We start from the raw sequence: 26215 nt of genomic DNA, 5'->3' as shown, positions 1-26215 counted from the left end.
AGTAGTTATTTCATATAGCAGTCCCATTTAAACTGAGAAACACTGTAGGAGTAGAAATTATTTTATTATTGTGTTTATAAAAACTAATTCTTAACTTAGATGAATTATGGAGGTTATTCAAAAAAGTTTACACAACATACTACTTTAATTCTTGATTGTGAAATAGTTGAAGGAAAACTTGCAAGTACTGTTTTTAGAAAATATTACCTTTGTTTGCAGATAAAGGCTTTGTTGTAGTTTTCAAAATGAAGCTATAATTTGAAACACTAGCAAACACTGAAACATGCATGGCTTCCGTGGAGTTGTAGGAGTTGATAATCTTTAAGAAGGTAAATTAGGTAATACCATCGTACTCAAGTCACGAGTGATCACGAAACTATAATTCACTTACCTTCCACATCGGATAACATATATCGATTTATAGTGTAACAAGAGCTATATCAGTACCGGATAATAATGCACTATATATAAACGTCTTTGTGCGTATGATATATTTGTGAATTTACTTCTAATATGGTAAGTATATACAATGTAGTTTTGCTACTAATATGATTAGCTACTCCTAAAGGTTTCGTTATATTGACATCTTCAAACCTTTTTTATCACTGGAACCTTAAGGTAAATACCTAGTTGAAGTTCTATCATTATCATCTTTCTTTAAATTATAATGAATAATTATAATTCTTATCAAATGAGCCATGTTTTAACAGTACCGGTAAAAATAACAAGTATTACCATAAACAACAATTATCGAAGAATCGCTTTAAAATAAATGTATCTTTCACATGTTACTGAATTTTTTCTATTCAGTGATATTTACCTTAGTCAATCGCTCCTAGAAAAGCTTTAGAAACGAAACGTTAAGCAGATTATTATTTAATTTTTCTGAAGTTTGAGGTCGTTAAATGTATACAATATTCTCCAGTCTGTACTTCAGCAAATTAAAACTTTTAACAAACTTTTGAAAGATTTCTATGAAAAGAAAATACAGAAAAAGACACATTATTATTTACAATGTACGAGTGAGTGTTTGAGAATTGCATCTGAAATATAAAAGTTTAAGCGTGCCAATAATAAATGCTGAAATACCATTGATGAACAAATATTGTAAAGAGCCAGAGAGTTTTTACTTATTATTAGCAGAGTGTAAAATGAATGAAAAAGGATGTTATGACCAGAGTCGTATTTATATTGAACAATGCAAGGTTTATGATTGTGCTCGTTTATACGAGCACTGAGTTTTCTTCCTGTTTCTCTTATGTAGTTTTATGTACTGTTATTTTTATTCATAAACAACATTATTAATATGGTTGTCCGGACGATCTCTGGTGATGACAACAGGCCTCATCAGCAATGATATGGTGGATATTGTGTGGTTAATACGTTTTAAGATTCCTCTTTTCTTTCAATCACAAGTTCTTATATTTGGAATTTATTTGATGAAATACTGTTCTGATTTTGTGCCAAGAGTAAATAAATATAAGCGTTTACGTAAACGAAACCTTAATGGATGAGAAATACCCGGAAAGTTTGTGAATGTTCAATGATACTTTTAGGAAGTATATTTATGCAAAGAGAAAAGGGTTTTAGATGCTGGATTCGTGAACTCAGAATCTCTTGAGAATTACAAGTGGCCGTTAGCTTATCCAATATAGGAGAGGAAATTAAACCTTACACATTGTAGTCAATATAAAGGAATATATATATAAATAACAAATTTCTTCCTTAAAATCTCATGATGTATGTTAATCAACGATTAAGTGGTATACTACATATTACTACACGTTTTTAAGCTGTGTTTTTGTTTCTATTTCTTTTTTGTGAAGAAGCACTCTACTTAAATCAAACACATACTTATATGGCCCGGCATGGCCAGGTGGTTAAGGCACTCGACTCATAATCTGAAGGTTGCGAGCTCGAATCCTCGTTACACTAAACATTCACGCCCTTTATTAGGAACGGCGAGCGCAAATAGTCCTCATGTAGCTTTGCGCAAAATACAAAACAAACCAAACCATACTTACTCAATTTGAATTTAAATGTGTTAAAAAAGAACATAAAAAAGTATTCTTGAGTCATTTGAAGGTCTTATACCAGAAGAATAAAAGGATCGGTGCAAAAGATTTTTTTTTCTTTAATTTCGCACAAAGCTACTCGAGGGCTATCTGTGCTAGCCGTCCCTAATTTAGCAATGTAAGACTAGAGGGAAGGCAGCTAGTCATCACCACCCACCGCTAACTCTTGGGCTACTCTTTTACCAACGAACAGTGGGATTGACCGTCACATTATGCACCCCCACGGCTGGGAGGGCGAGCATGTTTGGCGCGACGCGGGCGCGAACCCGCGGATTACGAGTCGCACGCCTTACGCGCTAGGCCATGCCAGGCTCAGGTGCAAAAGAAAACACTAGTTTTTAACAAATGAAATTTTAATTAAAATCCCTTTTAACCGCAGAAGTTTTTTTTGCCACATTTAGTCCAATTCATAAATTAAATTATAGGGCGTTTAAAATCATTTTGAGAGGAATATGGCCAAATAATATCTTTGCTTGAAGGGATTATTTAACTCTTTTGTTAATGGAAAAGCTTCTTTGTTTCACCAACTTAAGCATCTAATACTTGTGCTATACATATTTTACGATGCATAAAGAAAAATCTTTTCAGTTGCTATAGTCAAGTCCTACTGATGGGTTCTAGCACTAAAGAAAACGTTAGTCTAAAACACAATTTTCGCACACCACTGATTTAAAATCCATAATGAACAAGTTAAGAAAAATGAGGCAGAGATATTTGCAAGCAAATGCGATTTTAAGCATAATTATTAGGCTTCAGTAGTCTCTGCACTCGTCATCAAAACTTTACACTGTTAAACAAACAACGGTGGATGGTTAAAATCTAAGTTTCAAATGAAAATATCTAATTTGTATACGTAAAAATAAATATAGAGCTAAGCTAGAAAACAAGAGTAGTAACAGCAATTGTATTAACAGTATGGAACCATATTATACAAACAACTTTTTAGCGAATACTTTGGATTCCTTAGATTGGTTTGCCAGAGAGTATCTTGTTTACTTTTAACCTAGCTAACTGCTAAGCCTTATAACAGAAAAACCAGGAATTCCATAACTCTAACCAACGAATGAAAATTAGCTTAATCATATGGTTAGATTGATAAAATAGTTGTTATCGAATTTATAATCAGTGATGTTGAAAAACCCACTTGTTGAGAAATTTATATGCAAAAACGGCTCGTTTGGGTTGAGAAAATATTTTACATAGAAGAGCGAACAACGTTTCGACCTTCTTCGGTCATCGTCAGGTTCACAAAGAAAGAGGTAACTGACCGGAAGCTGACCACATGTTTGAAAGGGATTGTGCAACTGAGTGTTGGAACGTATAGGGCGGTATTAGATGTTTGAATATATAATTGTATTTATTTTATTATATTAATATAGGTATAAAGGCGTTCTTTTATATTGGTTTATTTTGGGTTTAAGTTGTTGTATAAGTAAGGCTTCTTTAATTTTGCGTTGGTTTATGTTTGTTTCTTTATTTAGTATTTGAGTGTTTTCTATGGTTATGTTGTGTTTATTTGACTTGCAGTGTTCGAAAACGTGTGAAGGTGACTTTTTTATGTTCTTTGAATCTGGTTTCAATTTTTCTACTTGTTTCTCCAATATAGAAGTCGTGGCAGTTATCACATTGTATTTTATAAATAATGTTGGTGTGGTGTTTGTCAGTGTAGTTTTTACATAGTATAGACCTCAGTTTTGTGCCTGGTTTTTGAATAAATTTGGTATTAACTGGAATGTCATATTTTGTTACTAATTTTTGCCAAATGTTGGTTATTTGTTTGCTGATGTCAGGAATATATGGTACACAGCAGTATATGGTTTCGTGATTTTTTGATTCGTGAGATATATTTACTTTTGTTGGTTGATTTTGCTTTCTTTCTAGGTGTGTGCGTATAATGTTTTCTACGGTTTGTGGAGGAAACTTATTGATGTTGATGAAGTATTGTTTTATTTTGTCTAATTCATCGTTAATTTTATCTGGTGAGCATAGTTTTATGGCTGTGTTTATTTGGTTTCTTAGTATGTTGAGTTTTTGTTTTGTTTCATGTGCTGAGTCCCAAGGAATGTATAGTCCAGTATGGGTGATTTTTCGGTGGATTTCTGTTTTGAATTGTGTGTCGGTTCTTGTAATTTTGAGGTTCAGAAATGATATTTGATTGCTTTCTTCCTGTTCACATGTGAAGTTAATGTTGGGATGTATAGAGTTAATGTGATTGAAAAAATTAAGTATGTGTTCTGTAGATTTGAATCCCGCAACCGTGTCATCTACATATCTGTACCAGTATAGTGGTGGATGTAATGCTGTGTTAATTGCTTGTGTTTCAACTTGTGTCATAAAAATATTGGCTAGAACTGGTGATACTGAGTTGCCCATGCTTAGGCCATTTGTTTGTATATAGTTTTGGTCGTTGAACATGAAGTTTGTCTTTATCGTGGTGAATTCTATGAGGGTTGCTAACTGATTACTGGGAATTTCTATAGTTGGGTTAGGGTCTCGGATATAGAGTTCTAAGGCTATCTTGCAGGCTTCAGTGGTTGGAACTTCTGTAAAGAGGGATATAACATCGAAACTGGCCATTAAGGCTTTATGATTAAGTTGATTTAGATTAGACTTGAAATTAAAAGAGTCTTTGATGAATGAGCTGGCTGATGTTACATATTTGGAGAATGCCCATGCTATGTATTTACCAAGATTGTAATTAAACGATTCATATGTGGACATTATTGATCGTAATGGACAATCTGGTTTATGAGGTTTGGGGATGCCGTATATTTGCGGTGTGCGTGAGAACTGGGAAATTTGGCTGTTGGATGTCAATAAAATTATCTAAGTTGTCTTCTTTCTGTTGGTTGTGTTTGTCTGTTTCCTTGTTTTTCTTCTCTGTAGAAAGTATCACAAGTCTCCTGGCTAGGTCTTCTAAACACTCACGCACACCGCAAATATACGGCATCCCCAAACCTCATAAACCAGATTGTCCATTACGACCAATAATGTCCACACATGAATCGTTTAATTACAATCTTGGTAAATACATAGCATGGGCATTCTCCAAATATGTAACATCAGCCAGCTCATTCATCAAAGACTCTTTTAATTCCAAGTCTAATCTAAATCAACTTAATCATAAAGCCTTAATGGCCAGTTTCGATGTTATATCCCTCTTTACAGAAGTTCCAACCACTGAAGCCTGCAAGATAGCCTTAGAACTCTATATCCGAGACCCTAACCCAACTATAGAAATTCCCAGTAACCAGTTAGCAACCCTCATAGAATTCACCACGATAAAGACAAACTTCATGTTCAACGACCAAAACTATATACAAACAAATGGCCTAAGCATGGGCAACCCAGTATCACCAGTTCTAGCCAATATTTTATGACACAAGTTGAAACACAAGCAATTAACACAGCATTACATCCACCACTATACTGGTACAGATATGTAGATGACACGGTTGCGGGATTCAAATCTACAGAACACATACTTAATTTTTTCAATCACATTAACTCTATACATCCCAACATTAACTTCACATGTGAACAGGAAGAAAGCAATCAAATATCATTTCTTAACCTCAAAATTACAAGAACTGACACACAATTCAAAACAGAAATCCACCGAAAAATCACCCATACTGGACTATACATTCCTTGGGACTCAGCACATGAAACAAAACAAAAACTCAACATACTAAGAAACCAAATAAACACAGCCATAAAACTATGCTCACCAAATAAAATTAACGATGAATTAGACAAAATAAGACAATACTTCATCAACATCAATAAGTTTCCTCCACAAACCGTAGAAAACATTATACGCACACACCTAGAAAGAAAGCAAAATCAACCAACAAAAGTAAATATATCTCACGAATCAAAAAATCACGAAACCATATACTGCTGTGTACCATATATTCCTGACATCAGCAAACAAATAACCAACATTTGGCAAAAATTAGTAACAAAATATGACATTCCAGTTAATACCAAATTTATTCAAAAACCAGGCACAAAACTGAGGTCTATACTATGTAAAAACTACACTGACAAACACCACACCAACATTATTTATAAAATACAATGTGATAACTGCCACGACTTCTATATTGAGAAACAAGTAGAAAATGGAAACCAGATTCAAAGAACATAAAAAGTCACCTTCACACGTTTTCGAACACTGCAAGTCAAATAAACACAACATAACCATAGAAAACACTCAAATACTAAATAAAGAAACAAACATAAACCAACGCAAAATTAAAGAAGCCTTACTTATACAACAACTTAAACCCAAAATAAACCAATATAAAAGAACGCCTTTATACCTATATTAATATAATAAAATAAATACAATTATATATTCAAACATCTAATACCGCCCTATACGTTCCAACACTCAGTTGCACAATCCCTTTCAAACATGTGGTCAGCTTCCGGTCAGTTACCTCTTTCTTTGTGAACCTGACGATGACCGAAGAAGATCGAAACGTTGTTCGCTCTTCTATGTAAAATATTTTCTCAATCCAAACGAGCCGTTTTTGCATATAAATGTTATCGAATTTGTGGTGGCAGTTAAACTATATTTCAAATAAAAACATATTTTTTTCTTTTTTCTTTGTATGAACATTCGGTTTGGTTGTGTATAAAAAATTAACACATTAATACAAAATTTTAAAATTAAAAATGATACTGTTTTCATCATATTCATAATTTTACGTATACACAGGTAATATAAATTATTTTTAATCAAAACACACGGTGGGCGAAATATCAAAGTCAAACTAAAAGTGAGCTGGGTGATTTCGAGTTAGATCGTTTTTTGTTAATGGAAATTGACAGGAATTCCAGATCTAAGTCTTGGATCTGGTAGCGCCAGATGTAAGCAGACAATCTGATAAGTTGCTGATGGTGGCGCTAGAAGCGTCAGTTTGTTCTGAGAAGAGAGAGAATTGTTTGTGACTTGGTTTGTATTAACTAAATCATTTTAGATTCTTTATTTTTTAATAAAACCCTTCTCCAACATATATAGATGGAGAAGAAAGACACATGACACAAGAAAACCTCAACTGATGCGCAAATACAGCCTAGTTTTAGTGGAACTGAAGTTAGTGATAATAACAGGACTAATTATAAATGTTTAAGTGATATACATTTTAGTAGCAAAGAAAATAAAACAGAGACCTATTGAACTCGACAGTATTGTGATGAATATTTGAAGTATGTTTTTATAATTGGTGGTACTAATACTAACTTGCCACTATGTGTTCTTTGTCGTTCAACATTATCAAATAAGACCATGAAACCGTTGAAACTGAAACGCCACTTGGATACCAGATATCCAGAATACTCAAGTAAGTCAATAGATTATTTAATAAAAAAGAAAAATGAAATAGTTTTTCCAAACAAATAATTTCGCACACTTTTTCCATAAGATCTTCCAATGAAGACTTGTTTATGGCCTCATACGAAATTTCAAAACTTATGGCCGAGAAAGGTTATCTGCATATTATTGGTCAAACGTTTGTACTTCCTGCATTAAAAATAACTACATCTCTTATTTATAAAAAAACAACACAAGAAAATCAGTTGAATTTACTGTTCCTATCTAATAATATAGTGTTGATAAAATTGTGGACATTGAAAAATCTCTTGTGCGTCGATTCACTGTAGCCAATTTTTTTCATTACGAGTGAATAAAAGCACAGACATGGCAGATTATGCTAATTTAATGCTCTCTGTTAGATATGATTATAAGGACACAATTCATAAAGATTTATTGTTTTGTAAACCAATTCCCACAATAACATCAGTTGAATAATTTTATTATTCAAAGTGGTATTCAATGGAAAAAAATGTGTTGGATTAAGTACCAATGGTACTCACTCAATAGCAGATTGTCACACAGGAGTTTTCCAGAAGATCCGAGTAGTGGCACCAGACTGTGAATGGATGCATTGTAGCATTCACATAGATGCATTAGCTGTGAATAAAATGCCCTCACTTTTAAATTTAACTATGGTAGAATGTGTTAAATTCATAAACTATATGGATCTAGTTCGTTGAATTCCAGAATCTTTGCTGCTTTGTGCAAAGAATTAGAAAGTGAACACGAGCATCTCCTCGTGTTCAAAACTGAGAAGTTCGGTGATTATAATATCAAAAATAAATGTCTTAAAAAGACTCATCGAAATGAAGAATGAAATTAGCTTGTTTTCAGAACAATATCCCCCATCAACAAAGGATGCAATATTTAAATTTAAAGACAGATTTCATAAGTTGCATTGGTTAATTAAGGTGGCCTATTTATGTAACAGTTTATGCTTCTTAAATGGATGGTATTTCCCAGTAAACTTTTACATTAGTACAATTATAGAAAGTACGCTTAAAAGATTCAGTACTGTGGCTGAAAGAACAATAGTCAAGACTAAGTAATACGAACACGAAGAGATAGCTGCAAACACTTAATGTTGTGGGTGTTGTGAGCAATTTTCGAATTCAATAGAATGATCAGTTTCTACTCGTAAGTTACTATCAGGCTGTAGGACAGTACAAAACAACTGTTTCTGAAATGTACAATCAGGTTTTGACCTATTAATTGTGAGAACGACATCAAAATAAAACGTTAAGTATGAGGAATAGCAACAACTTTAAAAAATGGAATAATGAGAATCAGTAGACAAATATTTTACATTAAATTTAGCAGTTTTGTAGTAAAACAGAAAATAATTAATATTAGTTTGTTAAATTTTATCACTTAAGCTAGTATGCAAGAAAATCAAACAAAATTTGAAAGATCAAACTTTTCTTGGATACTACCTGAATATTAAGCTCTAACTAAGATCTAATTAAATAAACTAAAAGGCTATGATGTATTTTTATAATCTCTCCTTGGAGCAGGAGGAGAATATGTATGACCAATATAAGTTAAACTGTGGTTAGTCAATTACTTGGCAATATGTGTTTTTTTAAAGTTCAAGCTATCTCGTCAAAATGAGACAACTAAACTCTTCCTTTTTAGCTTTACAATTTTACATAGTGCCATCCATAGGTCTAAATCAACAACCAAGAATTTTGATGAGATTTTTTGGTCTAACTGAGGATGCCTGAACTATCTTTTCCATTATAGTATAGACTTCTCTAAGATGGTTTTGGCTTCTGAAGGCTTAGTTACAAACATAAAATGATATTCTTTACAACAAAATATCCAAAAATTTTTATGTTAAAATAGCATAATCTGCACACACTCGACATTTCATTAACACATACTAAGCCTCAAAAATCGGTATATCTATAATATCACCAGTAGAAATATTGATTAAGAGTAAACATTGGAGATCTGAAACATTTAACCACACTTAACCTCTGATATAAACTCGATGTTACACATATTACAAGATGACCATTAACATCCATCTTAGAAAAGACTTCCATATACAAAATTTTAGTTCGCTTGATGAACTAATGCTGAAAACAATATCAGAATACAAAAAAGCAACAAAACAACAAATGCAACTAAATTCACAATCAACACAATCACAATAGTTTCCTGATAGTGAAAAACTGCACATTCTTGGGTTCATCTCTTCATGGGTAAGTGAATGACGTTTAAGATCAACTTGATGGTAAACATTAAATCCAGATAAAGTAAATATCTGATAGAAGATTACAGGAAAATCAAAGAAGTCGAGAACTTTGAAATGTCAATTATGAATTTTTTGCTAATAGAAATAGTAAAGCCACCAACCAATATCAGCTGTTACCAAAGTGAAAGATATTCTGAATTTAATTATTGAGAATACCAAGAAAGTCTATTTTCCAATAAAAGGCATCCATTTTCTAAAATAAGGGAATGATTAAGTGTTATCTAGATACTAAGGCCACTAACTGGACAGACAGTAGTGTTGTGTAGCAAAGGGGTCCTCGAGTAATATAAAAACTGTCTTGTCTTACCTAAACAAGTCACTGTTCCATTAATCTCACTCGCAGTGCTTATACCGTCAAGCACCTCCTCACCATCGTGCAAAGTCAAATCAATATTTTCACGAAGGAAATATCCCATATGTTGAATTAGTTATTTTGATAAAGCCTGATAAAGTATGTAATCAAGACCACGCTGAGTTCATGTAGATAAGGCATCACTAACCTGGGGTGGGTAATGCCTTATCATGGATTGCATCTACAAGCAATAAACGGGACGTGAAATGTAATGAACTATACAGTAACGCCAATTGTCCTAACACCTCAAAGGTGCTTTTACAAACTTATGGCTAGCACAGAAGCCAAAACCATAGCAATGTCATTCATTTATGATGATGATGATGGTTTACCCCACTTTGTACACATGAAGACTTAAGGCCTTAATGTGCACACGCATTAACCATAATGACCATAGCAATATGTAGAAAACGTTCAAGCTAAAGCAGTCTCAATCTGAATTAGAAACGCAGATAAATGTGAAACATACATTTAATACATTTAAAGATGAAACTCCAGGTCTAGATGGTGTAAGAATCTTCACCCTTAAAAAGTTTACACAAACAAACCTGTTGAAGTTCGTGTTTGCATATCAAAATAACTGATTAACAAATAGAATCCTTCAAACGTGGACTGGTGCTTTCATCAGATCCCTACCCAAATTCAAGAAGGATCATTGTTGGCTTAAAGTACGTTGAATCGTCATCCTACAAAACGTAAGATACTATTTAAAAATATATATATATGCAAGAAAGATTGCGTCACACCTGTATGGTTCAGTATATCTATTTTACGGTATTCGTTGAACAAAACTAAAGCCTATTGTACTTATAAAGCGATCTAAATTGCTATATATATGCTTATGGAGTGAATGAAAATTTCACGATCTCATTGAATTTTCATCTAAATAAGTAAGCAAATGACTTTTCCAGACAAGCATACTTTCACAGATACTCTTCCGTCTGAAGTCCTAATGATTTCCTTTTTGTACCGAAAGGAATACTAGTATATATATTAAGTTTAAGTCAATTTATCAATTAAAAGTATTTCATAGGTTCTTAAAATGTAACTTTTGTTTGCACTCTTGGTTTCACCTAGTGGAAAAACTCTGAGCTATGTATACCACTCACCACGAAAAGTAATTGTTGAGCGATCCAGTCTTCTAAGAACCATTTGACAATAACATACAGTAACTCTACATTTTACGTCACAATTTGAAATGTAAATGATAGTGTGGTTAACTCCTAACAATTTAGTGTAGAATATTCTGCTTGAAGAATAAAACATAACTTGTACATTATTAATGTACCATCATTTTAAAAGTAAATGTTGAGCTTTGTCTCCGTGCGCAGCATTTCAAACGCAACGCAGGATGCGGCTACTGTAAACAGGAAACATACATAATAGTTTACAGCATATATAGGATTTTAGGGTAGATTAATAGAGATCCTGATGAGTTAGAAAATCAAATCGGGCATACACGCACTCAACACTTGGTATTTCTGACGCAAAAATGTTAGCTAATAAAAAGGATGCAAACAAGTATAATGTATATTTTTAATTTCATAAGGACAAGTAGGGATCGATATATTACACGTAACCTAGCTAGCCTAGTAATAAAGAAAGTTTTAATATTACAAAAAGTATTAAAATAGAAAATCAAAATAACGAACTGAGTTAAAATTTAAAATAACATATCCTTACTTCTTCTGCAAATGACAGTAATTATTTTATTCTGAACCAAAGCAGAGATAAAAGTTTAAAATGTTTAAGTACATTTTGTAGTTCTGACGTTTTGTTTCAATACTTTTTATAGCAATAAAACTCTCTATATTAGTATAGCTAGCTAGGTTAAGTATACATGTATCCCTATTTGTCTTTACAAAATTGTTTTGTTTTATTATACTCGATTTTTCCTATCATTTGCTTTCTATTGTTTTTTCGGCCCGGCATGGCCAAGCGCGTAAGGCGCGCGACTCGTAATCCGAGGGTCGCGGGTTCGCGCCCGCGTCGCCCTAAACATGCTCGCCCTCCCAGCCGTGGGGGCGTTATAATGTGACGGTCAATCCCACTTTTCGTTGGTAAAAGAGTAGCCCAAGAGTTGGTGGTGATGACTAGCTGCCTTCCCTCTAGTCTTACACTGCTAAATTATGGACGGCTAGCACAGATAGCCCTCGAGTAGCTTTGTGCGAAATTCCAAAACAAACAAACAATCTATTGTTTTTTTTTTTAAATTAGAATGTAACTTTTAAGAAACTTTTTTTTTAACTTCAATGATTGTTAAGATTAATTGTAACGGCCAATAAATTTTGTTAACACTTAGCTCTCTCTGCCAAATTAAATAAACACCAAATTAGTTGGTGAAGTGCACATTTTTGTTCTATGTCTGTCTTCCATAAGGAGAGGTGATGCCAATCTCAAGGAGTGATACAGACACTTGAAAAATTGGTATGGATTATGTGGGTTTTTTTTTCCTACATTATGATCTGTCATTTTACTCGCAACCTGTATATCGCTGGATTAGAAACTTGTCGCTTAACATCGTCTCCCTTTCAATATTAGGAGCTTTATAATGTGACAATCAATCCTAATACTATTTGTTTCACCTACCTAACTAATCCACATAGCGTTCGAGTAGCTTTCTAAAAATCAAGAAATCAAACAATCTCTTTCCTACAAATGTTATTTGAAATATTCATATAGTAAATGATAATTATCGTTCTATTTGTCCTGTTTAGATGTCGAAACAAACAATTTTCTCAACCCTAGCGATCTATATAGTTACCACTGAACAAAAACCAATCTGGTAGTTGGACACTGTAAACAATAATTGTGTATAAATATTTTTGATTATTTATTTTTGTGTGTGTGTATATACATATATCTTTCCTTCGTTGTTCAAGTTTTGTTTATTCTTTGCATATCATTTCCAGGACGCGCATTTTACAGATACAGTAAACTTAATTACTGTAATACATTCCACGCGATACATTTTACTGTTAAAGGATTGTTTTAATTCCACACAGATATATGTTTTATAACTTACTCCAATTGTGATAGTATTGAACACAGAACTATATGGTTAAATAATGGAACAATGATCGTTTCACACAGAACACAGAGGTGTAATGTTTTATTTAAACTAAACTGGAAGAAACATTAAATTCTATTTATATATATTTTCGTTGTATTAAATCGCCCTTATGTTTTGTCTTGTCATCTAACAATTCAAAGAGGAATATCGATTAGAATTTTCTACAATTTTTTTTTTCTAGTTTTGGGAGGTTTTCTCAACTTTTAACCGATACAAAATGAATTTAAAATTTTTGAGCTAATGAACTAATTACGAAACACAAATAATATCAGAGTTTTAAAGTAAAGTTTTCGAAGTTTGTTATTAAATTTTACAAAAACATTATTAGGGGTCAGTGTGTTTTTTTCGTATAGTAAAGCCACAAAGGGTTATCTGCTCAGCCCACCGAGGGAAATTGAACCCCTGATTTTAGCGTTGTAAATCTGGAGACATACCGTTGTACTAGCGGGAGGCTGTTAGGGGGTTATATTTTTAAGAGTAGTAAAGAAACAAAACTTACTGCATGCATAATTTTTATCGTTTGATTAGTGGATAAATAAAAACAGATCATTAATGTCTGCAAATAACGAAGGTCTAATTGAACTAAGTTGCATAAATATATATTTGTCCAACAACTTCACTATGATAATAATAATTAAAGATTATTTTCAAAAGAGTTTGTTTGTTTTGGATTTCGCGCAAAGTTACACGAGGGCTATCTGAGCTAGCCGTCCCCAATTTAGCAGTGTACTCTTGAGTTACTCTTTTACTAACGAATAGTGGGATTGACCGTAAAATTATAAAGCCCCGACGGCTGAAAGGGCGAGTATGTTTGGTGTGACGGGGATTCGAACCTGTGACACTCGGATTACGAGTCGAGTTTCAGAAGAGAACAAAGCTAATTATAAATTAACATTTATTACATAGTCGGGAATAACAAAGACGATACACTCTGGAATATATTTTGTGCATGTGAGTAGATAATAAGCTAACAACAACAGTTGAAAAAATGACAAAACGTTTTGTACTAATTAAAGTCGCCAGGTGGTTAAGACGCTCGACTTCCAGTTGCAACAAACATGCTTTCCATTTCAGCCATGGGGGCATTATAATGATACGGTTAATCTCACTATTCGTTGATAAAAGGGTAGTTCACGTGTTGGCAGTGGGAGGAGATGACTACCTGCCTTCCTTCTAGTCTTATACTGCGAAATTAGTGTCAGCTAACATCTCGTGTAGCTTTGCGCGAAATTTAAATATAAACAAACAATTAATTAAATGCACCAGAAGTTACAACACCTGAGTATTTATAGTCATGGACTATTTACTGAGCTCATCGAGGAGAATCGAACCCCTGATTTTAGCGTTGTAAATCCGTAGACATACCACTGTATTAGCGGGGGGCGAAAGTTACACTTATTTTTTTTTCCTGTATGAAACTAGTTAAAACATGTATATCGAGAAATAGATAAAAAATAATGTTTAATGTTAAATGACTTACTTATTTATGTGTTTAAAATACTAAACTTTGAAAAGGTTTTAATTTTTACCTAAAGTTTATAATTTTAAGATATATGTTTAAATTATTGTTGTTGGATGCAATATGATTGAATGATACGTAACAAATTATTTAACGGTTCTTAGATTCACCAATTAACATTTTATTTTAAAAATGTTAAACAAATTAGAATATTATAAGTTTCATTGCTTTCTAAAAAACATAAATGTAACTTCAATTAACTTTACCGTGGTATAAAATAGCTGAAATGTGTTCTCTCTGGAAATAAATCAAGATTCACTTTTTTCGACGCATCAGGCAATTTTATCAGTGAGTAATGTTTTTCGTTTTTAAATACAAATATAAACTTTATAATTACTTTATAACAGCGAACAATGCGTTTAACTTCAAGAATCTGAAACAAGCGAATTGCGAATCTTGTGTTAAAAAGACTTTCGAAATACAATTTGATCAGAGAGCAATGCTTTTCAATTCTGCTGTACATTTAACAGCTGAAGATTTAACGTATTCTCTTAAAACCAGTTACTGATTAATTTAATTGAAGTGTGTTAAAAAAAAGAATCATCGGAAATATTATAATATTTGGTTGGACGGGTAAAATGTTGGAAAACAACGTTGTAATAATTTTTAACCAATCTTTTTAACACTACTGTTATGAAATAAAAATAACCATTAAGTTAATGTTAGTGACCTCAAATGAAATTCGTGGATTAAATTAACTTTAACGGTATAAACTAAGAACTAAGTGTGAATTTAAAATGCTATAAGACAAAACCCGTGGATCCTATGTGTATTAAAATAAGAACTTTTCGTCAATTCCATTTCACTGTCACAAAAGGACGAGCTCGTATTGGTATTAAGGTTAATTTGCTTACAAATATTGTGTCGAAACTTTCATAACGGGCATGTAAAATCTGATATTTTTGTCTATCTAATACTGATATACATGGATGAAAACTACTGGAAAAACGTTAAATTAGCAGTGATAATGTATTAAAGTGTCTTAGCTAGATCAACTGTTCTATAAACTAATTGATATAAACAATACATTTAGCGTTTGTCTAGCACGAAATTCCCAGTTGAAACTAGGAATAATTTAAAGACTAAAGTTTCGAGGATAAAAACCAAAGTTGCAAGAACCACTCCACCTATCCACAACAAAAAGACTCCTTTCAGATCATCCAAACACTGAGGGTGCAACATCACCTGTGGTGATAATCCTTCAATACACCTGGTGGCATTTTGAGTGACTTTTTCAACCTCTTTTTGGAAAATACCACTTTGTATGAAATGGCCCAGCCTACAGAGAAAAGAGAAGTACATTATTAGCACCAAAGCTGTTATTGTGTGTAAAATGACATTTAACATGTCACTGCAAGATTTTTATTAAATTTCTTATTGTTGTAATTTTATGCTTATTTACTTTTGCATTTAAATGACATATTTTCTACACAATGGAGGCTCGGCATGGCCAAGCGTGTTAAGGCGTGCGACTCGTAATCTGAGGGTCGCGGGTTCGCATCCCCGTTGCGTCAAACATGCTCGCCCTTTCAGCCGTGGGGACGTCATAATGTTACGATCAATCTCACTATTCGTTGGTAAAAGAGTAGCCCAAGAGTTGGCGGTGGGTGGTGACGATAAGCTGCCTTTCCTCTAGTCTTACAATGCTAAATTAGGGACGGCTAGCACAGATAGCCCTCGAGTAGCTTTGTGTGAAATTCAAAAACAAACAAACAAACAAATTGTACACAATGGACTAATTGGACCTATTGCCCAATAGGTTATTGTTGTAATCAATAACATGGATTGATTACATGTTATTTGCCCAATAGGTCCAATTAGTCCATTGGAAGAAGTACCTGCATCATGAGACTGCAACTATTGACCGACTAGCGGAACTGACTGTCACTTTAATGACACACCCATAAGTAACAGTGTAAAAAGTATTTAGTGACATCACACCTCGAATCTGATCATTTATTACCTTATAAAAAAACATGTAAAAACTAGACGACCAATAATTCAGGCGTCTACTAACATGAATTGGGATGTAGTAATAACATCTCAACATCATGGCTAGAGATCAAGAAGAATGGTCTCTGCGAATTTAAGGAGACCATATTAATCAACGTCATTTGTTTTTTAGACTATGAATATATGAAATGGAAGATTTTAAAACACTAGTCTTAATCATGTTTTGCTAAAATAAACCAAAATTTGTACATCATTGAGTATAAACCCTTGAAATATTAATAAGTTTAATTTACCTATTAACATCAGTATTAACTATTAACTTTGTGTAGTGAATGATAAATAATAATTACCGGACATTTACTTGGTGTTGAACTTTTAATTATCATGAGCTCTTGTTAAAAGTATTCAATGGTGGTGCCCCGAATGGCACAGTAGTATGTCTGTAGACTTATACTGCTAAAAATCGGGTTTCGATAGTTGTGGTGGGCAGAACACAGGTAGCACACTACAATCAGTAGTGGTGGGACTGTATATGAAACAAAGATGTTCTATTATGGCAGAAAGAAGACCTGGCGTGGCCAGGTGATTAAACACTGGACTCGTAATCCGAGGGTTGCTGGTTTGAATCCTTGTCACATCAAACAAACTCATCCTTTCAGTCGTAGGGGCGTTATAATGTTACGGTCAATCGCATTCTTCGTTGGTAAAAGAGTAGCCCAAGAGTAGTCTTACACTGCTTAATTAGTAGGTTAGCGTAGATAGCCCTCGTGTAGCTTTGTGCGAAATTTAAAATAGGGAAACAAACATAAAGCATGAATTTAGCATGCAAGATATTTTGAGGGTATTGGACCAAATAAGGCAGTCAGACATTTTTCTCAGATTGAGTATTCCCATCGTAAAACGGGACAAATATTAGAAGGTCACTAAAATTTATAATTCAACATTTCTTGTTATTGATTGGTAGAAATCTACAAAAACACGTCACCATGCTCTCACAGTACACAATGTCTTAATTTTATTTAATTCATTAAACAGTACTTATGTTATTATTTTTTTTTATAATCTGGATGGTCGTCTTAAAGAGAAATTAATATCAGATATAATATATTGACATATAATTTATGCAAAGATCTAAATCTAGTGTTTATACCTAGATATGATGGCGCCAGGTGTTCAAAATATGATGTTGGAGCTCCGGGAGAAAAGTATAAATATATATCTTTAAATAGAGTATTTAATCGAATTCAGTAGGCATGTCATAGGAAGGCCAGTAAGCAAATCGTACCTATCTCTGAGAGACGATAAGTTAAACCAAAAGTCAAATAAATACGTAAATCATGTCGTATCTGACGCATAAACATGTTTATAATAGTAGTATAATAATTATATAATTTTAGTTGTATAAACGTAATTACCAACAAAATGGTACCAACAAATTGACACAGCTGTCTTTCAGGAGTGACAGTTGACAAATGCCCCTAATTACTGTTTGTTTTTCAATTTCGTGCAAAGAGAGTTGTCTGCGCTAGCCATCCCTATTTAGCAGTGTAAGACTGGATGGAAGGCAGCTAGTCATCAACACCCACTGCCAACTCTTGAGTTACTCTTTTACCAACGAATAATGGGATTGATAGTCATATTATAACGCTTCCACGGCTCAGAAGGCGAGCATATTTGGTGCGACGGGGATTCGAATCCGCGACCCTCAGATTGCGAGTCGAACGCCTTGACCACCTAGCCAAGCCGAGATACCCCTGGTTACCTAATTTCTATGCTCAGTAACAAGAAGAATATACCAAAAACCATTAAGTATGTATGAATGAATTGCTTTAATTAATTTGAGTAAATAATAATAATAATTTTACTATCTTACACAGTAATACCAAAAGACAAACGCATAAATATCTTCAGCTTTGATTTAATGAAGGTGTTAAACATATTTGAAATAAAGTGACGTTGAATTTTGTTCTATTGTTAGACTCATTCCCTATATTTCAAAATTCGAGTTAACTTTTTTTTTTGCAGTTAGCGTTTGCTTGTTTGTTTATGAGTAACGCGCAAAGCTACACGAGGGCTATCTGCGCTAGCCGTTCCTAATTTAGCAGAGTAAGACTAAAGGGAAGGCATCTAACCATCATCCATTGCCAAGTCTTGGGCTACTTTTTATCAACAAATAGTGGGATTGACAGTAACATTATAACGCCCCCATGGCTGAAAGGACGTGCATGTTTGGTGTGTTCAGTGAGCGAAATTTGTTAAAGTTCCTTTAATAAAAAAATTCATTTGATCAGGCGTTACTAGTAAATATGTTAGATATACATTTAGTAAAAATTGATATGAAGTAACCTAATAAAACAATAATTAGCACAAAGTTGTATTTTTAAACATGAATATTTTAATTTGTATTCTAAGTATCTTATTTATGTTTCATGACCTAAAAAACTTAGGTATAGGCCACAGGTGTGGATTTTGACATAAATTAGATGCGGATATATTATACTTGATATCAATTTCTATTTCTAGCTGCCATCTTGGTTTTCCCCACCCACCTCTCTTTCAAGATTAATGAAGACTATAAAAATGGAATATATGGTGTTGGTGAATTAAAATAACCAAAAATATTGTGTAGTAACAGCGTTGTCTTTTTTGTTTGTTTGTTTGTTTGTTTCTGCCATCCAATAAGGAAAATAGTTGAATTTTAAATGTTTGTGATTCGACGAAAATTTTCCCACCTTCTCGGCCCGACTTGGCTAAGTGGATAAGGCACTCGACTCGTAATCTGAGGGTCGCGGGTTTGAATTCCTGTTGCAACAAACATGCTTGCTCTTTCAGCCGTGGAGGCGTTATAATGTCACGGTCAATCCCACTATTCGTAGGCAAAAGATTAGCCCAAGAGTTAGCGATGGGTGATGATGACTAGCTGCATCTAGTCTTACACTGCAAAATTAGGGACGGCTACCGCAGATAGCCCTCGTGTAGCTTTGCGCAAAATTAAAAAACAAACAAACAAACAAACCCGGTTGCTTGATGGAAAAACTTAATTTTAGCGAATGTATTATTGTTTTATTAAATTCAAAACCCTCAAAAATCGCTGTTTGTAAAATTTCGTGTTTTTCTGCCAGAAAAGTAAATATTTTCTGATGTTTGTAACATATCTGCCCCGCTATGTACAACTGTTCATTAAACAACGCTGATAAATTGAAAAAGTCACACAAGATCTGTTGTGGTACAGGTAAATTGCAAGCGAAGAAGAAAAACTTATAACCCAACTAACTGTTAGAATTAGATGATAAACAGCTGTCGTTTTATTAGTGCAAAACTACACATTGAGCTACCTGCACCGTGTACATCGCTGGGGATCGAATCTCACATTTTTGTATTGTAAATCTGTAAATTTATAGGTGACCAACAGAGGGACTATATGGTAAACAGATATTTTTAATGTCCACGATATTTTGGAGTAAGATTTTTAACCACACACTACTTGATGAAAGAATTTTTTCAATTAGAGGAACTAATTCATAATATTTAAAACATCTGCCGTATAGCATTGATGATTTTGACCTCAGACTCAACTAATTAATTGAAACTTTACGACACGATTATATGAACAAATCAACAGTGTTTTACACGTGAAGCATATTGTCAGTGTTCAATATTTATAACACTTAACTTATAGAGCCCCATTTACAATTTTAATTCCACGTCAAGTTTGAGAATAGCCAAAAATAGTTACAGTAACTGATATATCATGCAACACCAAGGCGTTGTTAGCCATTTTTATTGTGTATATTTACTGTTTCAATACTAAAGGCCTGGTACAAATATTCAAGACTTAAATAAGTTTGGCACATTTCTAGAATTTAGTGTTTTAATGATAAACGTAACTCAAAACCTACCTTTGATTTATATTTTCCATCATATCTGCAGGGACGTTCTTGTTAACGGTAACCACCATGAACTTGGAAAGAAATGTTTCACTTGCTACATGAAAGTGACAAGACTTTCCACCAGAAAATCGTTCATTCAAAACTCCTATTATACCTAGTTGTGTGGCAATGATTATAAGCTCACCAGATTCCACTTTGTTTAGGTTTTCATCCGAGATGAGTTCCCACCATGGTGGTCTGGAGTTTGGTACTGTGATAATTCTCTGCCAAATAGCTTTGAATATCTTATTCTTGCTATGCTAGAAACAGAAGAAAACATGAAGACTTACTTGTGTAAGCAAGGTATGGTTCAGTGTTTAATATTTTTTAATAGACTTGATTAGCCGAAGCCATATATTTGTTGAACTGCTACTTTTATTATATAAAACTTTAGATTTTTTTCACCTCACAAAGGAACTATTACGGTTTTAGAGCCCCAATTTGCTTTCTCAGCAAACATGCTGATCCCAGAGTGACCACGAGTTTATTCACTCGCAAGCTTTTCTGATTCTAGGGTCACAGGATTTCTTACTAGCAAACTTCTCTAGTCGTAATATCTAAATTAGCCACGATGTTTCTCAATAACAAATGATTTAGCATGACGTTAACCTATTTTTCAGTTTTAAATATATATTAATATGTTATAGATGTTTTCATGTGATGTTACTGTTTGTTTGTTTTTGAATTTTGCGCAAAGCTACAGAGAGCTATCTGCTCTGTGATGTCACATCCAAAATGCGTATTCATTTGTTCTGGAGTTAAAACATAGTAGCTTCTACAGCGAGAGGGTGGTAATTTAAATACCTTACTCATTCAAATATGCATCAAACAGAAACATTGATAATTGTGATCTGAATGCAATTCAACCAAAAGGAATGGTATATATAGAATTTGTTACTCGAATTTGAACGAGCGCTAACAAACGTTTTTGCATGTTAGCTTGCGGTAAAAATAGCTTAACTAATACTTATAGAAATAGTATTAATAATATACATATACTTTTTAATCTGCACAAACTATTAGTTCTATTACGCAGTTTCAATACTGATACATTAGCGCTGTACTTCCCTGTCCCTCATTATTTTACACAATAACACCAACAGGATAGTCTGACGTTATCTCAAATGTATACCATGTATGTTATTAAAGCCATAATGGTCTTAGTTACCAGGGGTCGTTTGTAATATTGAAATTATGTAATTGTTATAAATCGTTATTAGAACATGATTATCAGTGATGTCGAGAAAACCCACTTGTAGAGAAATATATATGCAAAAACGGATCGTTTGGGTTGAGAAAATATTTTACATAGAAGAGCGAACAACGTTTCGACCTTCTTCGGTCATCGTCAGGTTCACAAAGATAGAGGTAACTGACCGGAAGCTGACCACATGTTTGAAAGGGGTTGTGTAACTGTGTGTCGAAATGTAGAGGGCGGTATTAGATGTTTGAATATATAATTTTATTTATTTTATTATATTAATATAGGTATAAAGGCGTTCTTTTATATTGGTTTATTTTGGGTTTAAGTTGTTGTATAAGTAAGGCTTCTTTAATTTTGCGTTTGTTTATGTTTGTTTCTTTATTTAGTATTTGAGTATTTTCTATGGTTATGTTGTGTTTATTTGACTTGCAGTGTTCGAAAACGTGTGAAGGTGACTTTTTATGTTCTTTGAATCTGGTTTCCATTTTTCTACTTGTTTCTCCAATATAGAAGTCGTGGCAGTTATCACATTGTATATTATAAATAATGTTGGTGTGGTGTTTGTCAGTGTAGTTTTTACATAGTATAGACCTCAGTTTTGTGCCTGGTTTTTGAATAAATTTGGTATTAACTGGAATGTCATATTTTGTTACTAATTTTGCCAAATGTTGGTTATTTGTTTGCTGATGTCAGGAATATATGGTATACAGCAGTATATGGTTTCGTGGTTTTTTGATTCGTGAGCTGTATTTACTTTAGTTGGTTGATTTTGCTTTCTTTCTAGGTGTGTGCGTATAATGTTTTCTACGGTTTGTGGAGGAAACTTATTGATGTTGATGAAGTATTGTTTTATTTTGTCTAATTCATCGTTAATTTTATCTGGTGAGCATAGTTTTATGGCTGTGTTTATTTGGTTTCTTAGTATGTTGAGTTTTTGTTTTGTTTCATGTGCTGAGTCCCAAGGAATGTATAGTCCAGTATGGGTGATTTTTCGGTGGATTTCTGTTTTGAATTGTGTGTCGGTTCTTGTAATTTTGAGGTTAAGAAATGATATTTGATTGCTTTCTTCCTGTTCACATGTGAAGTTAATGTTGGGATGTATAGAGTTAATGTGATTGAAAAAATTAAGTATGTGTTCTGTAGATTTGAATCCCGCAACCGTGTCATCTACATATCTGTACCAGTATAGTGGTGGATGTAATGCTGTGTTAATTGCTTGTGTTTCAACTTGTGTCATAAAAATATTGGCTAGAACATGATTACATTTACCTGAAAAAGAATTTCACTCGCACTTCCACCTTCTATAAAAATTGGAATATCAGGAAATTTTAGGGTATCTTCCAGCTTATCAATACGCTCTCCTTTGTTCTTTACTACAAGCGAAGATTGGAGATGACCCCCGAACGAGGCCGTAATAACGACGACAGCGACAAGCCAGACAGAGATCAACAGTTTCCCCAATACGTTTACAGGAACTTTTGCAACTCCTGAAAAAACCCCAAAAACTTCATTATTTTTCTGATCAAATGAAGTAGCAATTAATTTACTGAAACAAAAGTTTCTTCCTAGAATTACAAATTATTGTGATGAAAACAGTGTATTCTAAAGGCGGCTGGAATGGATATTTAATTTAATCTTTAATTAAAATAACGTAAATTAAATTAAAATAAGACATGTGCCCGGCAACGGTCACAAAGGTCTTTTTGTTAGCCTAAAGATGACCTAAGAAGGTCGAAACATTGTTGTGTACTTTATTTTAATTAAAGTTTTAATACCCATTCTAACCGACTTTAGAATACATTTTTATTTCAAATGGGTTTCGCGTCATAATGAATGATGAGAGTAGTGTCAAAGATATTACCTTGGTACCACAGGCACTGGAAAAGACTCCATAGATGTTCATAAAAAACAATGTGACATTCTTTTCTCTCCTCGCTATTTACAGCAGCTATGAATGTAAGTATTGCTGCTAAAACTAACAGGGCGAAGCCTAGGATGAGCCAAACCTATAGAGATAATACAAACACACACAAAAAATAATTTAGTAGTAACAACGTAAGTTGCATCGTTAGCCGAAACTTTTGAAACCACAGAACTAAAAACAATTTTAAAATTAAATATAAGGTACTTCAGTTTTATTGTTTGTTTCTGAATTTCGCGCAAAGCTGCACAAAGGCTATCTGCGCTAACCACCTCTGCTTTAGCAGTGTAAAACTAGAGAGAAGGCACCTAGTCATCACCACCGTCAACTCTTAAGCTACTTTTTTACCAAGGAATATTATTCGGTGTAATTATGAAAATAACAGGCTCTGGATACGTCATGTACAGTGAGCGAAATCTTTATTTATTACAATTTAAAACGCTGAAATTGAGCACGCGTAGCTACCATAGCACGTGGACAGTTTCTTCTAGCTAAATAGTGTTTAACTCTGTAGCTTTCTCTCTCTCCAAACATTTAGGCCGGCATGGCCAGGTGGGTCTCGGGTTCGAACTTCTGTCGCACCAAACATGCTCGCCCTTTCAGCCGTGAAGGCGTTATAATGTGACGTTCAATCCCACTATTCGTTGGTAAAAGAGTGGCCCAAGAGTTAGCGGTAGGTGGTGATACTAGTTGCCTTTCTTCTAGTCTTACACTGCTAAATTAGGGACTGTTAGCCCAGATGGCCCTCGAGTAGCTTTGCGCAAAATTCGAAAACAAACAAAAAACCCTCCAAACATATCTGTGTTTATTTCGAAAACATCTTGTTTTTAATCACCTATCGGAAAAATGAGCTTAGAAAGCGAGCTTGACTTTAAAATCAATACAAGTGTTCTTTGTTAAAAGGACACCATTACCTGTTTTCGGGGTCAACTTCTATAGTTTAACATCATATTTTTTTAGCTCTGTTTATCATATAAGAGCATAAAAGCAAAGTAACTAGGAACAGCAGAAAGTTAACTAATTTTTCTGGGCCACCCGTAGCCGCCATGACAGTGTGGAACTTACATAACCGAAAATTTGGAACAACTACATATCACTTCTGATGATAGTGTGCCTGTATAACATGCGCACACATATATAGAAGCATATAGTAAATAAATCTTTTAAAAATCAACTTCGTTGATGTACACTTCTTGGGTATGCATAAAGTGAAAGTATAAAACTGAAGTGCCCCAGCATGGCCAGGTGGTTAAAGCATTCGACTCGTAATCTGAGGGTCGTGGGTTCTAATCCCCCTCACACCAAACATACTCGCCCTTTCAGCCGTGGTGGCGTTATAATGTAACGGTTAACCTGTCGGAACACAGTTTGACTTGAAAATACCACACACGTATATACAAACATATGTTAAAACATTTTATTCATACCTTCCATTCTAGAGCTAGAAAGTATCCAAACGAATCGGTAGAGGTCGAAGGTCGTCCAGTGAGTATTCCATAGCTGTCCACTAGGAGGGTATTAGTGAACTGCACAACCTGCTGACGATCATATCCGGCGGTGAAAGGTCCGACAGAAATATTCGCTTCCTGATATAATGTAGTTCGTGCCATGTAATATATTTTTAGTTCAATTAACATGTGCCTAAATTAAGATTAATTATAGTTATATAGGACTTACTTCTTCATGGCAAGGAATAGTAGTGATTTATGAAATAGCGAGAGATAACTTTCTTTAGAAACATTATTCTAACTATTCTCTTTGTTTCACGTTAAATATATTAGCAGTCATGACATCTTGAAATGACATACAGAACAATAATGGTATTTGTATATAATATTTACTATAACATTATGTAATAGCTTACAATGCAGTAAATAACTGTTCACGTTTGTCACAAATAAATACTGTCTTGAGTTTACAGAGTTGTGCGTAGTGCTGCTACGTTTCGAGAAGCAACAAGTGGATTGATGCTATGTTTGAAAAATTAGAAACGATTACAGGTTGTGTTTCGTCTGGTTTGTTTTGAATTTCGAGCCAAGCTATCTGTGCTAGCAGTCCCTAATTTAGCAGTGAAGGCTAGAGGGAAGACAGCTAGTCATCACCACCCACCGCCAACGCTTGGGCTATTCTTTTACCAACGACCGTCACATTATAACGCCCCCACGACTGAAAGGGCGAGCATGTTTGGTGCAACCGGGATTCGAACGCGTGACCCTCAGATTACGAGTCGAGTGCCTTATCCACCTGGCCAAGCCGAGCCTACGGGTAGTGTTGCTCTATTTGTAATCTAGTCAAAGCTTATTTGTTTGTTTTGAATTTTCGCGCAAAGCTACATGAGGGCTATCTGTGCTAGCCATTTCTAATGTAGCAAAGTAAGACTACAGAGAAGGTGGCAAAATTTTTACTTTTTCTTGTTCCTGGGCAGAAAGTGTTATTTCCCACCTGCTTATGCCTAAAATAAATGGAAAAGACCTATTTTTCTCTTCAAACTTTGCTTTTCTGACCAAGGAGCGAATAATGAAAACATGTTGGGAGACTACTTT

At 33.9% G+C, this 26215-nt stretch overlaps 1 protein-coding gene and 1 long non-coding RNA gene across 3 annotated transcripts; one reads left to right on the top strand and one right to left on the bottom strand.

The window, feature by feature from the left end:
• Positions 1-400: 400 nt before the first annotated feature.
• On the top strand, positions 401-25626 carry LOC143246199 (uncharacterized). Of its 2 annotated transcripts, none has more exons than XR_013025840.1 (3): positions 401-516; positions 20712-20850; positions 25112-25626. It is a non-coding gene; the product is annotated as an uncharacterized LOC143246199 (long non-coding RNA). The 2 variants fall into 2 exon arrangements; XR_013025841.1 differs by having other exon boundaries at positions 509-618.
• Positions 12331-20713, bottom strand: LOC143246198 (uncharacterized). The gene is made up of 2 exons (XM_076492454.1): positions 20518-20713; positions 12331-15944 (listed from the first exon to the last, which is right to left on the bottom strand). Exons 1-2 carry the CDS (start codon positions 20574-20576, stop codon positions 15695-15697), a joined length of 309 nt encoding a protein of 102 aa, XP_076348569.1. The 5' UTR covers positions 20577-20713; the 3' UTR covers positions 12331-15694.
• Positions 25627-26215: the final 589 nt, after the last annotated feature.

The sequence above is a fragment of the Tachypleus tridentatus genome, chromosome 3, assembly GCF_004210375.1.
Source record: "Tachypleus tridentatus isolate NWPU-2018 chromosome 3, ASM421037v1, whole genome shotgun sequence".
NCBI lineage: Eukaryota > Metazoa > Arthropoda > Merostomata > Xiphosura > Limulidae > Tachypleus > Tachypleus tridentatus.
This window is presented reverse-complemented; position numbering and strand designations above follow the sequence as displayed.